Raw genomic sequence first — 19,276 nt, 5'->3', positions numbered from 1 at the left:
GGCATGACGAAGCGGATATCGTCCTCTTTTGGAAGGCCAAACAAAGTAGTTTCGCTTTCACAACGAAACACAAAGCATCTTCGAAAACGAAACCGAAAGCACGAAACTTCACGACATGGCGGCAGCAACAATACTACAGCGAGAATAAAAGTTATGCCTTCTTTCTTTGCGTGAACATTTGGGTGGCGTTATGCAAATCTTCCCACATCGTGACGTAGACATGTGGGGGCGTGTTAGAACGAGCCGTTTTAGGTAGGCGTGGTTGTCTCTTAACTTTTATAAAGAATATCTCTTTGGATTTGAGACTTTAGTCTTTGCAACTTTACAGATCTTCTTTATGCACCAAGAGCTTGTAACACTTCAAAGAGAAAGGAAAAATTGAAATCGCATCATATGACCCCTTTAAGTTTTTGTTTTTGTTTCAGAAGACCACATAACCTGAGCAAAATGGCAACATTTCCAACAGATGGACAAGCAGTTATTAAAACAAAGTGGTTGCATGCTGTATTTGCAAAATGATTAACCTTATAAATATGCAATAAATAACCCAGTTTACAAATGTAGAGTGTGAAATCTCAAAACCGGACTACCCAGGATATACAGTACAAGTAAATTTGAGCTAAAGTTAAGAATGACCCTGGGTTCACATTTTCAAGTGTGAAAAGCCTGTACAAAAAGCTATCAATGTTTAAAACAGTTGTGCTGCGTAATATTTTTGTGGAAAAGTTCAAAAGAACAGCTTTTATTTGAAATATAATTTATTTGTTAACAATGTAAAAGTCTTTCACTATAGATCAATTTAGTGCATCCTTGTTCAATAAAAATAGTCATTTATTTTGTTTGACTTTTTTCTTTATTAATTAGGCTTTTGATTACATCTAAATGGCTTAACAGACAATTTTGTTATATTAAACACAAATATGAAATCATGCACAATAAGAACACGCTGTTTGAGGATGCAGGAAAATGTTTCAGATATTAGCTGCAAAGCTGGCATGGTCTAAGCGAAGGAAAGAGGAAGTCATTTTTTCCCAGTGTGTTCACTTGCTTATGTAAGAGTTTACAAGCATTTCAGATAAACCTAAAAGAGAGCTCCACACAACTTTCACATTTCACTTTAAATCAGCCAAATTTATCAATGGAAGCCTTAACTTCACAATCATGGAGTGTTGTTTCTGTAAAAAGAGCTTAGTATCTGAAGTGATAAGAGCTGAAATTATTCTTCTAACCAGTCAAGGTTGACTTTGGCTGACCAGTATGAATATCAGTACTGGGCTGAAACACAGAGACACGGTAATTTTCCGTTTGCAGAGCAGTCAGACTATATATGTGTTTGGCACAACGGCGGGCAAAGAGGAAGGGAAAAGGAGAAGCAGAGGGTGAGAGAGAGAGACCTTCCTTTACAAAAAAGAGTTTGAGTATTTATTTGTAAGTGTGCATGTGCCAGAATGTGACTGTGCACAAGAGAGAGAGGGGTCATGGAGCGTGGGTAGAGGGCTGGCATTGTGCCCAATGGTTGAGTCACTTATTTCTTGGTGGGGGAAGAGCTTGACACAAAGTTCACAGGGTAAATGGGAAACTGCTTTTTTTGCCTGACAGAAAATAATTGTAAAAATGCATTACATGTGAATTAAAAGTGGAGTCAGTAATATTTTTCTCGTTAAAACCTTTTATCCATACAGAATGAATGGTACTTTTGATAAATATGTTAATTAAAACAGTTCATGAGATGAACACACCACAATCAGTAGACTAATAAAAACTAACTGGGTAATCCCTTCACTTGTGGAATTCATTTATCATGTCTGACTAAACAAATCACATCTATAAATTACTGAAGTGTAATTTTTTATGTTAAATGTTTCTTCAACACAACCACACAATTCACTCACACTTATATTCTATGCTCATAATTATAACTTAAACATCCTTTCAAATATGAATCTTCTCTGAATAGTCCTTCTTCTTTGACATTTTGGTAAGAAAGTTTCAGACTTCATATGTAATCAAATTCATATAAATTATGAACCAGTTCTGTTTTAGGGAAACCATCATCCAGCCCAGATCTAGCTCATTCCACATTTACTGAACGGCACAAATGGGTTTCTCGCCAGACGTTCAGGAACACAGTAATAGCTTATCATTAGCGGCCCGCCAAAAAGTTTTCAAAGAGAGCTTGGGGTGCTCTGTGAGATCAGACTCAGACCTACTTTACTGGAACTACAAGCAAAACACATTACAGAAATGAAAATTAAGATTAAAGCATGGCCGCGTGAAGGCTGAGGAGGCTGGAAGGAGCATGTCGGCCTAAAAGAACAGCGCAGCAGAATGCAAAATTTAATAGCTCCCCTAATTATGATGTTGCCCTCGGAAACACTGGAGTGGATGAAAGGTGACAGGTGCAGAGGCTGTTTTCACAAGACTATTTCCACCGGGCTCCTGCAGTGACACAGGCTTGGTGAGGGAAAAACTCACAAACACAATCACATGCAAATTCTTCAAAAGCAAATGCTTTCTTTAGTTGCACACACACTAAAATCATATATGCACATAAGACACACATCTAGAATACATATGAGCTATGTTACCAGAATCTAGTGAATTGCCTCACAGTCTGCTGTTCACACAGACTACCTTCTAAAAGGGTTTGCAGACCGGATGAGAAAGGCTGTGCCACGTCATGTTGCGGCTAGACCAACTCACAGGTATTGCACACCAGACATGGTCCAAGGTGGCAGTCCAAAACGGTGAATCTAATCACCAAAAAGGCAAAAGTTGGCACTAAAGAATTTGAAGTTTGGTGTTTGCAAAAACAAAGCAAACATAAAGAGAAAGGGCAAGATAAACCTTTGGTGAAAAATGCACAAAACACAATCTTACAGGCTAGGGTGAAGTCATCATGCACATCAACAGTGTTTTGGGACAAATATAATGTAATTTAATGGAAAACTATGTACGTGGCGCTCTGTGGTGTGGCAGGATTTTGAAAAGCTTTCTTAGTCATAGCTGGGCGCCATGGAGAGTCTCCAAGTGGTGCTGCCACTGTGTGTGTGTACTGTACACTTATAGAAAACAATGTATTCGAAAACAAAACAAAACAAAACCACAATAAATAAGGCACAAACAGCGATACACTTTTAAGTCATTTCCCGACACACTGTGCAGAAATTCAGGTAAATTACATACTTTTTCCTGTACCTGTAGCACCCACAAATATTTAGACGGAACTATTTTCAATAGTTATGTACTTGTTTTATTCAATAGTTCAATATTTAGCACTGGAAAGTATTGACAATAACTATAGTCAATACTTTCCAGTGCTAAATAAATACAACCAGCAATTCCTTGGATTACATCTATCATCCAGAAGAAAAAAACAATCATCACAGTGCAGTCTGACATCATCTCTTTTGTAAACAATAAATGTGATACTGCTTTAGCAAGAACAAGATACATTAGTAGGCATATTTGAGCCATCTAATGTTAGGAACAGCCTTTGGAACCGAATAATTGACACTTTTGAATAAGTAAGGTTGATTTCACCTAGCTAACAAGTAATCAGAGTGGAAAATTCACACAAAAGTGTTTCAGAAAGAACCCTTAAAATACCAGATAGGATAAGATAAGATAAGTGTACATGTGGTTTTCAATTAATATGTTATGTATTATTTCTTACATAACATGCATGTCCAGACATTGGTGTAAATACACATATGAGCATTTAGCATAATTTTAAGACACAACCCTTTTCTTGACACCTCAAGGCAGACAAACTCAATTAGACAGTAATGTAATTCAAAGAAAGGACAGAAAAGGACATGACAGGAACAGGGTGGAAAGGAAGGGAAGGGTATTAGAAATGTCTTTAGGGCTGTCAACCAAAAAGAAAAAAAAATTAGAAACAGTGACACCGTCTAAACTGTGTCATTTTTGTCAGTGTCTGAAACCGATTATGACCATGACCATGTGTAAAAGTCAATCAGCACCAGTTTGGATTTGAAAAACATCGCAATTAAAACCAAATCAGATTTGTGTGCAGTGTGAAAAAAGATCCTGATACATGAAACACTGAGAAAGAAACAGAAAAGGCAGAGAAACAGAACAAAATATGTCAGAGCGGGAGTTGGAGATGAGAGGAGGAAAATATGAAGGCACTGACCTAAATTGCGCTTTTTATCATCTATGGCGATGAAGCGAATGCAGGGATTATTGGAGACGTACTTGGCTGCCCAAGGGACATCGATTCGTGTGACGGCTTTGTAGAAGAGTCCAAGTGCATAGCGGGAAGAGTAGCTGACAGCCTCCAGCATCCTCCTCTGATTCTCCCCCATCCCTGCATGGAGACACACAAACACAGAAGCACAGGATGAAGCCTCTGGGCCTTGGTTAGTTCATCTCTCTATTCATTTCAGACAGCCGCCAGCACTGCTGCCTGTGAAGAACAGGCCTGTAGCATTCACATCGAAACACTGTGCAATCAAATCACAGAGCTTCTACAGCACCAGGTCTGATAACACACCTGGGTTAGTGTGACAAGAGCACGGGCATAGATGTGTGGTTGATGCGTAGGGCTATAAAACACAACCAACAAGTCCCTTCTGCAGATGAGACTAGTCATGTGGAGGTTAAAATGGACAGTGAGTGACACTTAATGAGAACGCGCTTCAGCATGTGGGCTGCACGCGCTTTTTTTAGAGAAATGCTGTACTTGTTTCCTGTCTGGAACATCTGTTATTTATTGGAAACAAGCAGTCACACTAAGGCCTGCTTTAGTTATTTAGGGCCCACAGGTACTGAGTGTAGTGCAGGTCAAAGGTCAGCCCTTGTGGAATCAAATGCATATTTCTACTCAAAAACACCCGTTTCCAGTAAGAAAGAAAGCATTTTCACGGACAACCGACAGAGAGACCTGATCAACATTAGTCTATCTGAGCAGTATCTTCCCCCCCTGAAGCAACAAACAGATGTTTGGTGAAAAGTGATGAACAGAATGCTAACTCATCATTTTCTCTTCGCACATGTGTGATTCAGTTCCAAAGGGCAGTGTCAGTGTCAACAAGCTCGGCCCCCCTCCGTGGCCCCAGTAAATCTGTGTACTGTTTAAAGACCCTATGAAATCAGTTGGCGAGGGCAGTTTCCTTTCCTGTTTTAATGCAATTCCTAATGAAACGGGAAGTTTAGGTGGGACATATTGAATGTCTTGTCCTTTGTTAAAAAAAAAAAGCCGTTAGCAGAGATTGGAATCATACAGTAAATAAATGAACGATTCTGGATTTGATCAGTTTATCAATTCCAGTTCCCTTAGCGGTCCCATTAGCAATTTAGTGCTTTAAAGAAATACATTTTTGGAGAAAAAAAACTAACTTAACTATCTTGCTTTTGGCATAAATGTAGTCCTATAATTTGCCATAAATATACATTAAACAGCAAAAATAACAAAAAAGTCAAGAAACTGATTTTATTAATAGTTATTAAAATTAATATTAAAATTGATATTAAGCAAACAGCATATTATTTTTTATATATTGATTTATATGGGGAAAAACTAAAAACTTATTTTAACTATAGCTCCACTTTTTTAGAAGCTTTAGCACATCATGTGTGAGATGCTGTAAATAACGTGAGGCACAAGCGCAACGGTCCAACACATCGTCTAGCACGTTTTTACATAAAAAAACAATCGTATGAAAATGCTTGCTTGCTTTCTGGTTGTGTGGCTCGGTGAATGACAGTGATGCCACACAAACCCCCATAACATTGTCAACCGCGGCTGTAATTTTGTTGTCACAAGAAACGCTCTACCAACTGTTAGTTCGATTAGAAAGCAACCAACTGACGCTGATAGAATACGACAATAGAGGTGAAATGGTCACATGACTGTCCCTGGACATGTCCCTTTTATCACTGTCTGTGTCATTGCAGAACATCTGGGGGAGATTAGGAGCATGTAAATGTGCCCCTTGGTACAGAGACAATCTGCTGCGGCATCTGAGCGTGGAAAGCCCAGGGATAATGCAAACCCTGTCAGCTGAATCCATAAAGAGGGTGTCTTTTTTTCCTCGTGGTAATGGAATCTGGTTACAGAACATACCATTGTTAATCGGCATAAAAGATCTCGACGCGGGAAGGGTTATCTAATACAGATATGAGAACGCTTTTTTACCACATTAACCCATTTAAGTTGTCAGAAATCACTTTCACTAGAGCTGGACAATGAGTGCAGATGCACATTAATGAATCATCCTTTTTCAAAAAGCTACGACTTCCATTTCAAGTAAAACGAGACCACCTATTTAGGGGTCTCAATAACTTCAGCTTAGCCACAACTATTGAGATGTTTTTAGAGCTGTGCTTTCAAAAAAGAAAAGTACAGGCTATGTATTTTCTGGCTGCTACACAGTAGGTAAAGCTCTGAGTCATGGTGTAAAGTGGATACTGCCCTACATTACCCCCACCCTCTTCCTGCCCGCTCAGGTTGGCAGCGCAATTACCTCTGACAGGTTTGTACTGTGGGTCTTCTAGATTTCAGCTCAATCACATGTTTAGATCTCACAAACCAGCTGAACTGAGAAAAAGATCAAAGAAAGAATCAACAAACTGCTTTGTTGTCTGGTTAAAATCATACTAGTTTATAGACACAGTATTTAATTTTTTTCATTACAAATGATATCAACGTAACTATTACAATAAAAAGTGTAAAAAAAAAAAAAAAACGATGCCATAATGCATTTAAAATACATTTATTTCATACTAAGCATACTTCAAATCCATTAACATATTTAATGGTGTTTCACTTAAGGCTTACTGATATAAAATTATAATTAAACATTATTTGGAGTATTTCTTTATTGCACATTTCTTAGTATTATTCCTTAAATGTGTTTTAATATCACTATTAATAAGGATTGTATGATCTCTGTATAATATCAGCCTTTAAATGCAAGGTATTTAAAGTGTACCTGAAGTATACTTGAAGTACTTCCACTTTAGCACAATCAAATATATCTTTAGTTGGACCTCTACCTCCACACAATTAAAGTACATCAAGCACAAAATTATTTGTTCCAGTTTAGCAGACTTTAAGAATACCAGTCCAGTATACCAAAAGTATAATTGCAGGGTATTTTTATTAAGCACATAAATATGTAAATGTATTTGTAGTATACTTAGCACAAAATATATGTATTTCAAATGCATTTTAGTATATTTTTCACTAGGGTGTACATTTCAGTATTTCTTTATATCTTGTATGATCCCTTTTTGCTTTAATGACTGACAGTCATTCACACGGTCAGTGTCAAAAAAACTTGCTTAAATTTGATTACTGTCCAAGAAATACAAACTATATCCATACTATTTCAGCCAATGTTGCCTATTTTATTGTTCATGCTTACTGATATTTTTCAATGTAGATTACCTTTGCTGTAATCTAACACTCAGAGTTATTCTTGAAAAACTGAAAATAGGAAAATTTTACATACTGTACATTATAATGCTGTAATGCAAAATTCACTTTGTAGCATTTAAAACAACATTTAAAACAACTTTTTTGTTTAGAGTTTCAGTTTTAGTCAAACATTTTTTTTTAATTATTTTATATTTAAAGGACAACAACGCATTTTTACTCCCATTATGATAAGAAAATAGGGGGAAAGAACTACATTTGAAATGCTTCTGAGCAGTGCACTTAAAGCAAAGTAATTTAAGCAATAGTACAAAATAATTTCTAGAGTTCTATTAGTGTGTGGCTTTCCTTTAATCAAGCCTCATTCTTTGAAATTGTTCCTACAAAGTAGGCAAGAGTTTGCTTTAGCTAGACTTGAAATGACATGCTGAATTATACATCCACCTGTACAAATGATGTTCACCTGGTGGAATATTTACCCCCTTTTCCCCTCCCAGTTGTCCCCAGCCTATTGAGAGACAATGTATGCTTTTTTACTTAAGTAAGTAATAAATTATTCACTGAAATGTGCAGTTTTACATTTTCCATTTCTTTATACAAGATGGATATCCTTTGTCCGCTCACTCTGATGGTTTGCTTGCTTAATGATAAGTAATGGCACTAATGTGCAATGAGAGCACTAGTGAGTACTTCAGTAAAAATTTCCTCTTAGTTTAGACCAGAGGGATTTGATTTCATTACACACATCTGTGATCTTTAGCCTCCTTCCCTGACACATCCTCCGGTCGAAAGACTAACAAATCCACATGCACAGAAATCTACCCAAACAGTCAAGTTCTTTCAATATCCTGAAGAAAAAAAAAAAACTCTTTACAGTGCTCTGTAAGTGAGCCCTGCATAGCCTCAACGTGAGACATACCTTACACGAAAGAACATTCACTTGCAGGGCCATATACACACAGGCACCTGATGTCCTCTTCCTCTTTAGACACTTGTCACCACTTTAGAGTCTGCTTTACATCTGTCTGGAGGTTATAATTCCCCAATCTGTGTAAGCAGGGCAAAGCGGAGTGGATTCTGACAACTATGCTGTATGTGCAGGATCAACCTCACACAGACTATTCACAAAGTCAGTGTTTGGCAACTGTATTTACTGACAGATGTGATTCTGAAACTGCCCTTTTCATACAACAGCTATCAGGAGCAAGTCAAATACTACTGATATGAAAAAATTAACCAAAGTTAAGCTGCATTTACAGTACATTTCTGTGTAACTATTTTGACAGACAGAAACTTTAATGTACTTTGATGTTTACTTTAAAGGAGACATATTATGCACCTTTTTACAATATGTAATATAAGTCTCTGGTGTCCCCAGAATGTGTCTGTGAAGTTTCAGCTCAAAATACTCCACAGATCATTTATTATATAATTTTGAAAATGCCTATGTTGAGTGGAAGCAGAAACACGCTGTTTTTCGGGCCTGACTCTTTAAATGTAAATTAACTGCTGCTCCCCGCCCCCTTTTCCAGAATAGAGCTGCGCTCGGACCTGCGGCTGGTACTCTAAATAGTGTTCTGTGCTCGTCTGTGCAGCCAAATACAGAACAGTTAGCAAGTTTTGCTAAAACTTTCGAACTGGTACACCGTTGTCGCTTGCGAAATCAAAATGACGGCGCCGTGTGTGGAAACGTGCAGATTAAGGGGCGGTAATATTATAATGAGAACCGGGACCTGATTATAGCACTTAAAACCTGGAAAAGTCAGATTTTCATGATATGTCACTTTTAATGTTATTTTACATTTGAGTGTTTTTGAAGATTAGCATTTAGGGGGCATTAGATGGCAAATGCAATCTAAATGTAAAAATACACTGATTTAACTTGAACAATGAACTATCCAATATCAGACCTTACAAGTAAAAAATTGATAGTGCTGATACCCGACATGATACTGATGTATGGTGCGCATTAAAGTAAATATAAAATATGGTGACTTCTTGCATAATACTAAAAAGTTTTATCAAAACATTATTCCAATAGAGTCAATAGAGTTAGACTTTATTTGTCAAATCTGAAGTAACCAAAAGCATCTTCCAATGGTAATCTAATTATTAAATGAGTGTAGTTTGTAGTATTTGTGTAGTATCCTAACCAGGATCTGTTCACACAAAGTTCTGAAAATTTAAAGAGAAAGTTCATCAAAAATGTGACTCAAAGCCATACAAATAAGCAAATGATTATGATAAATTTGAGAATTATCAATTTTCAGAACTCGCGACCAAATTTTGAGAGTGAGTTTGGTTAGTCTGTATTTTTAAGGTTAACTACCACTTTAAGAAAGTGAACATACCATATTTTTCTGCTGTGAACACATAGTGGTAGGATAAAAAAAAAAAAGGTTTTAAAATAAATCTCTTATACTCATCAATGCTATATTTATTTACAGCTAATTCAGTAAAAAAAACTGTAATATTGTGAAATATTATAACAATTTAAAGTAACTATTTTGTATTTTAATACAGTATATTTCAAAATGAAATCTATTCCTGTGATGGCAAAGCTGAATTTTCAGCAGCAATTACTTCAGTTGTCAGTGTCACATGATTCTTCAGAAATTAAATGTTAAAATTAAATGAAAAAAAATTATAATGTTTAATATTTTGTGATATTTTTCAGGATTTTTTTGGATAAACAGAAAGTTCAAAAGAGCAGAATTTATTTAAAAGAATTCTAACAATGCAAAAGCCTTTACTGAATAAATTATTTATTCAGTCTTTGCTGAATAAAAGAAATAATTTATTTTTAAAAAATCTTACTGACCCCAAACTTTTCAACAGTAGTTTAGAAAAAATGAAAATAGGGCAATGCTAACCACCACCTGCTTTTACATTTCTGTCACACATATGCAGCACATTTGAAAGCACACTAAGAGACAAAAGCCTGGATTTCCAGTTACTCCCAGTAAATACCAAAGCATCATAAGTTGCCTGCAAATTATCTTTCACCTGACTGTGAGCGTTTTGCTCGTCTAACCTGAAAAAGCAAACTGTCTGCTGCTCTACGGCAGGAACCCGAGGCTATAGTCATTGACACGTCTTTGGCTGTGAGAGTGACTTCATTAGTATCTGTGAGTGTGTGTGCATGCAGCTCTGGGACAAGAAGGTTAACATTTTCCAGTTGGCCGCTCGGGGGCATGTGTTGAACCCTGCACTTGCGGCCCCTGGTTCTTTGATGTTGGAGTCGGTGAAACGTTCACAAAACTCAGCTTGTTGACAGAGCGATTCTTAATCAATACAGTGAGTCTTACAATGTGTGTCTGCAAAGTGACTGAATTGACATACTTTGTCTAAGTCACTGATCAACTCAAAAATGGCAACATATCATGTCAGGAACATGTTAAGACATCTAACATCTCAGTTAATTACACATGAATAAGAGGACAGCAAAAAGGTGGTAGTTTTGATCTCTTATCCAAAAAAACTTGCAAATAAAATGCAGAAGTTGTGTGCACAGTACCAAAGGTCTGGTGGTCTCATGCTAAAGCATGAGATATGGGGCTTCCTTATAAAGCTTCCTCTCATAAGCACGTGCATGTGTGTGTAAGTGTGTGTTTGTGTGTGTGTTCGCATAAAGGGGTGGAGAATTACTGAGCTACGGGATGATTAGAAAAGTAAGGACCCAAGGGAACCTGTGGGAGTGAATCTGGCTCAAGCCCAGGTAGTTATGCACATCTGCATTACATCTACACACAAACATATACAAACACAAACACACATGCACACTCAAAACGGATCTCAAATTACTCATGCACAGTAATGATGTGGTTTCCAGAGACGAGTATCTAAAACTTGAATAGGTGTTCAACCTTATCCACATCCAAATGCTTATGTTCAGTCAGTGTATACATGACAATCCTCGTCTTTCAGAATGAATGCAGAATGTTTACAGCGATGAGAATATTCAGAAACATATTATAAATATATACACAAATGCATTTCTATTGGCACATCTATTGGCTCTGTTTCAAAACCTAGTGAGCTTTCTATGAAGTAAGCATTATAAAGCGTTTAAGGCACGCTACCAATTCAAGGACTGTGCCAAAATTTAGGCAGCATGATAATCCTGCCTTCTAAGATACCTTGTTTTTGCCAAATTCTAAAGTAGCCCAAGGTAATATCAAAATGCTCAGTAAAGAAAAATCAATCCAAGATGGTGGACAGTGCAAGATGATCATATCCGCAAAATCAAAATATAAAATTAAATATGTGTTTATTATTAATACTCAATTAACATTGAAATTGAATTAAATATAAATACTACATAATTACTACAAAGTTTCACAAAGAGTCACTCATGAGATTCCATTTCAAAATGCTCCTCTAGTTGGCAGCCTATGTAGGCAGTAGACAGCGAGATGAGCTTTTGAAGAGACATTTTTTTTATTCTTCTACCAGGAAGCCTCTATTTTGGAACAAGTAAATGTGCCATTTTCAAATGAGTTTGTGTGGATATAATTAGCAACAGTTAACATAACAATGAGGCTGATGAAAAGAGCTATTTGCATGTAAACATTCTGGGTTGTGATTTCATGCAGAGCTGCATGTCATTTGCTGGGCTGGTTACACATCATAAATGCTGCTTGGCTTGAAAATAAATCCAGAGTTATTTTGCAACAACCTCTCTGGTTCACAGGCAATCAATGAGGGGTAAAAGGGAGAAGGTGATGAATTACGATACAAGGGCATTTTCTCACAAAACAAAGTGTATATATTGGCTACTAATGCGTAATTTCTAAGCACACAAAGTCAGCCGGGACTGTTCCAGCAGTGGTTGTGGAATACATGTGAATATTCCCTTAAAGGGTTAGTTCACCCAAAAATGAAAATTAGGCTGCGTTTTACTCACCCCCGATGCATCCTATCCTTCTTTCAGACGAATCCAGTTGGAGTTATATTAAAAATTGTCTTTGATCTTTCAAGCTCTATCGTTGCACTCAGCGGGTGTTGCATTGCTTCTGTCCAAAAGACGTGAAATAAAAAGCACCTTTCCATAAAAAAAAGTGTCTCACACGGCTCCGGGGGGTGAACAAAGGCCTCCTGTAGCGAATCGATGCGTTTTGTAAGAAAAATATCCATATTCAAAACGTAATAATCACTTTAATCTAGCTTGTGCCAGCAGTTGTACACGGAAGCAGCTCTGGGCGGATGACGTATGAGGTCAGCGTTGCGCATGCGCCGGTGAGTCTCGTGAAAACCAACGTTTGTTTACAGGATCAAAAGAAGCAAAGTTTCCTTACTTTAGCAAAGGAAAACAAGTCTCCTCTTGGCTTATATCGAAATCCTCCGACATTCTTCTTTACAAATCCTCGTTTTGTACTTCTAATTAGTGACCGTTGTGTTGTTTCGATCTCTCCGCGTGCGTCACTTCTGAGCGGCGCATGCTCAAAGCTGACCTCATACGTAATTCCCCCGGAACTGCTTCCATCTTACAACTGTGAGTGCAAGCTCGATTCAAGTGATTTTTAACACAGCCTAATTTTAATTTTTGGGTGAACTAACCCTTTAAGAAATGGGTCTTGGGGATCAAGTTTTTTTTTTTTTTGAAGGGGGGGGGTTGTGTTTGCGGAACGATGTATGTTATAATACATCATGTACACTCACTAAACAAAGAGTGACAGAGACAGTGACAGAGCAGAGCCAATTCATAAAAGAACAATATTTAAAAGCACACGTCCAGTTTTGTGTGAGTGAAGGAGATACTCAAAAAGTGTACTTAAGTACAATACTCAAGTAAATGTACTTAGTTACTGTCCGGCTCTGGTGTCAGGGGATGTGATTTAAACGCTTTTAGGAGGTATGACTGTCCCATGGTCAAGTAAAGTTAGGTCTCTTTGGTGTTCAGCACTGGAGAAGCAATTACAAAAGGGACCATTGTGAAAAATGAGGGTCTACTCTGAAGCGGTGTCAGCCATTCATCACAAAATAAAAAATCTATCATTATTAAAGGAGCACTCCACCCAAAATGAAAATCCTCTCATCATTTACTTTCCCTCATGCCGTCCCAGATGTATCTTTGATTCTTCTGTGGAACATAAACTGACATTTAGGGTAAGCGTACCTATTAAGCTCACGTACCAATTAAGCACACTACCATTTTTGAGCTCAGTTTATGAAAAAAAAAAGTATTATCCTACTTGATGTCTTAACCAATTGATGTGTTTGTTACTATATAATCCTGTAATTTCAAGTCAATCAGATCATTGCACACTGAGATATGGGTATTCATGTGTTCACACTGTCTGGTGGCCATTTTGAAAGCTGTCTGAAAACTTTCATCAAAAGAGTAAGTTCTTAAATGTGCATTTTTTTTTAGATGTTTAAGCCTTTATTTTGGATAAGTTTCACTATTTACTGCAAAATTAAGAGATTAAGGTTCAGACTTTTGCATATTATAACCTGGAACTTGATGTGGGAAGTAATTACAGTTAGATCCAAAACATAGTTTTAGCAACATAGCACAGATGCTACAGAACATAGTTAGCTGACTAACTGTATAAGATTATGTGCTACACTAATATATTACTTCACAGGCATTACTGGCTTGTACTTTTAAAGCAGCACTATGTAACTTTTTCTGTGTTCAAAATTTGCAAAATGTATATAATGAGCGAGTACATCATGAATTCATCTTCCAAACCGTGTTTTTGTCTTATTCCGAATCACTACGGTACACTTTTCTTCGCGGTATGTGTGCAGTTCTGTTTATTAACCGCTAGAGCGCCAAAAGTTACATAGTGCTGCTTTAAATCCATAATATTATAAATTTAAAGTTTATTGCTGGTCTATGGTTTTACACTGCTGTAATTTTTCATATTATTGTAAGGTGAGCTTAAAGGGTACACTACTATGAAAATCAGACAGCTTCAGTGTGACATCAATAAGAAAAAGTATAATTTCATAGATATTGTCAATAATACTTGTTCATATTAAATTATTTATAAACTTAACACATGACCTAGATTATTTATTTAGCAAAATCTTGTCCTTTAAATTTCATGTAATATTTCTTAATTCAAAATTGTTGCTGCTCCAATTAAGCTCAGTGTGCTCCCTTTAAGCTCTTCCACAATGAACGTCTATGTAAATAATTTATAAACAGACTTTAAATATGAACTGATTGTCTGGATGGAATCATAGTCTGACGCTAAAAATAATCTCTGTGACCATCATACACTACGTGATTTTCTATTAAATCAGTCAACTCAAATCTGCAGACTGGCTCTGACCTTTGGCAACTAATGTCAGCTTCTCCAGACTGTAAATCTGTGGAAAATCAGGGCAAAAATCGTGTAGTGTATTTCAGGCTTAAGAGAACATAAATAAGTTGACATCCATTTAGTTGACATAAGTGGAAATCCACTGGGGTTGTTTGGACTACCGTCATGTTCACTTTGTGTGGTTTTTGAAGCAGCAACTTTGGAGGTCTCATACAATGACATTATATGGACTCGCAGAGCAAGATTATTTTTCAAAAAATCTTAATTTGTGTTCATTTGAAGATAGAAAGTCATAACGTATACACCTGGGACAGCAGGAGGATGAGTAAATGATTTTTGAGTGGAATATCCTTTTAACTTACCCTTGTGTTGTTCCAAACCTGTATGTCTTTTTTGTGTCATTATATTACCTTCATTTAGTATGATTCAGTAGAAACAGCATTCACAAAATGGCAATGTTCATTTTTTTCTTTGAGAATAGGCAGCAACATGGATTGTATACAGATTTGGCCATATGATATATTTCATACTGGGTTGAGTCAAGCTTAAATACTGAATGAAATGCCACATCCAGCATGCACAGAAATTCAAAACAAGTTTATTTTTGAATTTGGGTGGTCATTTTTTTCACATTGGCATTGTTTGATTGTTTGAGGCAACATTGTTGCAAGCACCAACTCCCAAGCATTCATCATTGTTCCCTGGAAGGGCTGGCCTTTGCTGCTACCCTCTGGGACGCCACACAGCAGCACAGCATACTGGAAGGCTACACAGAGTGCACAAGAGAGCTGAACCATTTCTCAATTTATGATCTCTCAGCCCTTTAAAGGTTGATTTAATATTTGCCTGAGAGGTTCTGGAAAGTTTCCCGAAAATAAAAAGAGAGAAAAAAATAAAACAAAACCAAACAAAAAAAGGAGTCAAATGTTGTTTAGCTAACCTTTAATGCACTTGTTGGTGAACTGTGTCCAACAATAAGAAGTATTTATTAGTCTGGGTGAAGTGGAGGGGGATTGACACCATTCAGATTCAAAGGGGCTTTGCACAGGAGCGAGAGTTCCATCATTAACCGTAGCTCCTAATGAACCACGTTTCAACACACATTTGCTCCAATGACATGTGATTGGGATGATGTACAACACATTGGATGGGAAGAGGCCTGAATTGCTTTTCCAACTGCTCACGAGAGCCAGGTTATATTCGAGTCACTTGAAAAAATAAAGCCGATGAGATGTGTACACTCGGTGCCAAGGCAAGCTGAAGCTAGCGCTGCCAAACCACCTGGATGCGAAAGCACTTTATCTCATGTATGCAATTAAAGAAGTGAAGGCCAGCAGCATTACAGATGCCTCCAAGTTGTCTGGAAAACATTTAGTATCCAAACACTGATAAATCACCACTCTTATTTGCCATGTGATTTCATTAAAGGTGACTCATAAAAAGGCCTCCATGTAGGCTGGATTTACTTAAATGCTGATCCTGTGGATGAGGTTTTGCCCTTCAAGTCTTAGCCTAAAAAGAAAACCAACTTCAAATGATGGCAGTTTTGGTTTTGAACGCGCCAAAGTCTTTAACACATGCTCAGTCTTTTCATATGTCTGCCAAATGTGATTAAATGTGTAAAAAACCAAAATGTGTGCTGTAATTCATCTGCAACAAGATGTTCCTGAGAATGTTCTCCATGTATTAAAGAAGCTTATAGATACATTAGAGATAATGGTCCTCACTATAGCACATATCCATGTTTTCTCCTACAGCACTGGCCCAGAACACTGAGGATTCTGTTGGCCAACTACAGATTATCCATAAACCGCAGGCTTTGGCCGATGCTATAAATGAAAACTTCTCAGCTCTTTATATCCGGACTTTGAGCCCATGCCGCTAGGGAGACGGATGTGCCTCCACAGCTGCAGGCCACTTTAAAGCAGCACAGGTTTTCAGGGATGTTTATGAATGTTTTTTGCTGGAGTGACTTTTTTCGGTTTCCCTGCAAACATGGCAATAATGGACACTTTTGTGTAGCCAGGTAAACGAAGACGAAACCGCTCTGATGTCAGCTGAAATATCTGCTTGATAAACAAGGCGATTGCCAGCATGCCCAAACGGTTTGTTTCATAGATAGCTCAAGTGTAATTTGGGACCAAACAGAGACATTTAGGGCAGCTACCTGAGGGCTTCGGCGTTGACGTCAAACCACAGGTTATTTTAAGCAGTAGGCCAAAGGTGGCCTGTTTATTTTACAGAATATTTTGCCCCAACATGGTGAGCTGAAATCCATGTTACAGCGTAAAAGTCTGTTTTTAACTAATGGACGATGCTAAAAGCCTTCATCATAAATGTGTATAGTGTGTCTGGCGCTGCAGTGGACCTTCAGTGATGTGGTATAGGAAATCAATACGTCCCATTTCTAACTCCAGACTCATTCAGAGAGAAAATAGAAGCTGCTTTAGTGTGGCAACGCAATCTAAATTAAAGCCCGACCGATATATCGTTTTGCCGATATTATCGGCCGATATGAGCCTGTCGCAGATATATCGGTATCGGTGAATATGCCGCTGATATGAACTTTTTTTTTTTTACAGAACATATAACGCAGATTAAATGCTTCTGAATGGTGTACTTACTTAGTTTGTCCAGCAGAGTGCGCATGCCGCCGATATAAACCTTTTTTTTACAGAACATATAACACAGATAAAATGCTTCTGAATGCTGTAATTACTTAGTTTGTCCAGCAGAGCGTGCTCCATTGTTTGCTACTGGACCCAGGTCAGTGTAGTGTAGAGATGCGCGGATGAGCTCAAACTTCACCCGAGTCCTCTGCTTCAAATTATCCGCCCGCCACCCACCCACACCTATATTTGATCGTCACATATACAATCCCCCGCAGACTGCGTGTACACCTTCCCAAACGGACGAGGCTTTTATACTTGTCGCGTTCGCTGTTGTACTATTCTTTGAAACGACAGAGGGCGACGAGGAGTAATTGTTCTCTAAAACCATCGGGAATCACCGGTGAGAAAAAGGCATTTGCTGGTACAAGACTTCTCGCGTGATGAATAAGTTGATGAATTAATAATTTCTTTATGTCCAAACTGATTAAAACTATCTTAAACTATTGGCTTTACCTGGTATGCGTTTATGCCCCAAATTGGGACGACGTTAACTTCATTCATAAAATCATCTCACATCTACCAGATTTAAATACATACAAACTAATTTTTGGCGGAGATTTAAATTGTGTTGTTAACCCGAAATTAGATCGTTCAAATCCAAAACCAATGCCACAATCTAAATTATCTTTAGCTCTCTCAACTTTTATGACACAAACAGGATGTTTGGATCCATGGAGATTTTTATTTCCACAAAAAAAGAGAATTTTCCTATTTCTCTCATGTTCAGTCTTCTTACTCTAGAATAGATTATTTCTATATTGATAAAACACTACTTCCTTCATTAGAAAAAACTCAATACTCTGCCATTATTATATCAGATCACGCCCCACTACTTTTAGATTTACGATTTACTCTCTGCAGTAACCAACGCCCCACTTGGAGATTAAATCCAACTCTGTTGGCAGACAAAAAGGGGGGCTCCCGCCGCGCGGAGGGTGGCGTTCGAGAGGGCTCCTCGAGCTGAAGGGATCCCCCGAATTTGGAGGAGATCCGCCGGCGCGTTCGCGAGATAGTGACACCAGCCAACACTTTCATACGTATATATCAACAGCAATTGACAATTTTTTGGCTACAAATACATTTGAAGAGGTATCACCATCGACTTTATGGGAAACATTTAAAGTAGTCATCAGAGGAGAAATCATATCTTATTCTTCATATACCAACAAACTAAAGAATGCAAAATTACAACAACTCATTGATTCCATAGCAAAATTAGATAGCCACATCTCATTAACTCCTTCAGAAGAGTTATTCAAAAAGAGAGTGGAACTTAAACGGCAATATGATCAACTTTCAATTGAAAGGACTCAACAGTACTTGTTATGGTCTAAAGGGAATTTTTATGAACATGGGTAAAAAGCAAGCCGATTACTAGCACACCAGATAAAATGTCAGTCAGCTTCTAGACTAATTCCACAGATTCGAAACAGATCACAACAACTAACAATGGACCCCAGGGAAATTAATGACACCTTCAAAGAATATTACTCTAATTTGTACTCTTCTGAGTTTCCAGAAGATACCTCAAATATGTTAATGTTTCTAGATGGTTTAAACATTCCGAAAATTAATTTGGAGCAAAAAGAAAATCTAGAACAGCCTATTAATCTACAAGAGGTCATAGACTCAATAAATGCAATGCAAAGTAGCAAAACCCCTGGTCCGGACGGATATCCCATAGAATTTCATACAGCCTTTGCACCCAAAAGAGCTCCACTCCTATTGAAAATGTTTGAAAATTCTTTAGAAAATACAAAATTACCACAAACCCTTACAGAGGCATTTATAACACTTCTTTTAAAACCAGGAAAAGACCCATCCATGTGTAGTTCTTACAGGCCAATCTCATTGTTAAATGTCATTGTGAAAAAACTTGCCAAAATTTTAGCTTTCAGAATTGATTCTCTCATACCAGAAAT

The 19,276-nt window shown here is 37.5% G+C and overlaps 1 protein-coding gene across 3 annotated transcripts in view; it reads right to left on the bottom strand.

Annotated features, from left to right (window-relative positions):
• The window catches only part of rnls (renalase, FAD-dependent amine oxidase), a 59,554-nt gene that overhangs the window by 13,367 nt on the left and 26,911 nt on the right, over positions 1-19,276 (bottom strand). For all 3 annotated transcript variants that reach the window (XM_016461399.1, XM_016461400.1, XM_016461401.1), the window contains one exon: positions 4,160-4,333. In XM_016461399.1, the coding sequence (XP_016316885.1) occupies positions 4,160-4,333 (174 nt within the window). The remainder of the gene's footprint in view (positions 1-4,159; positions 4,334-19,276) is intronic.

This window comes from Sinocyclocheilus anshuiensis, unplaced genomic scaffold, assembly GCF_001515605.1.
Source record: "Sinocyclocheilus anshuiensis isolate Anshui unplaced genomic scaffold, SAMN03320099.WGS_v1.1 scaffold220, whole genome shotgun sequence".
Taxonomy (NCBI): Eukaryota; Metazoa; Chordata; class Actinopteri; order Cypriniformes; family Cyprinidae; genus Sinocyclocheilus; species Sinocyclocheilus anshuiensis.
The sequence above is the reverse complement of the archived record's forward strand: the minus strand, read 5'-3'. Positions and strand labels throughout refer to the sequence as shown.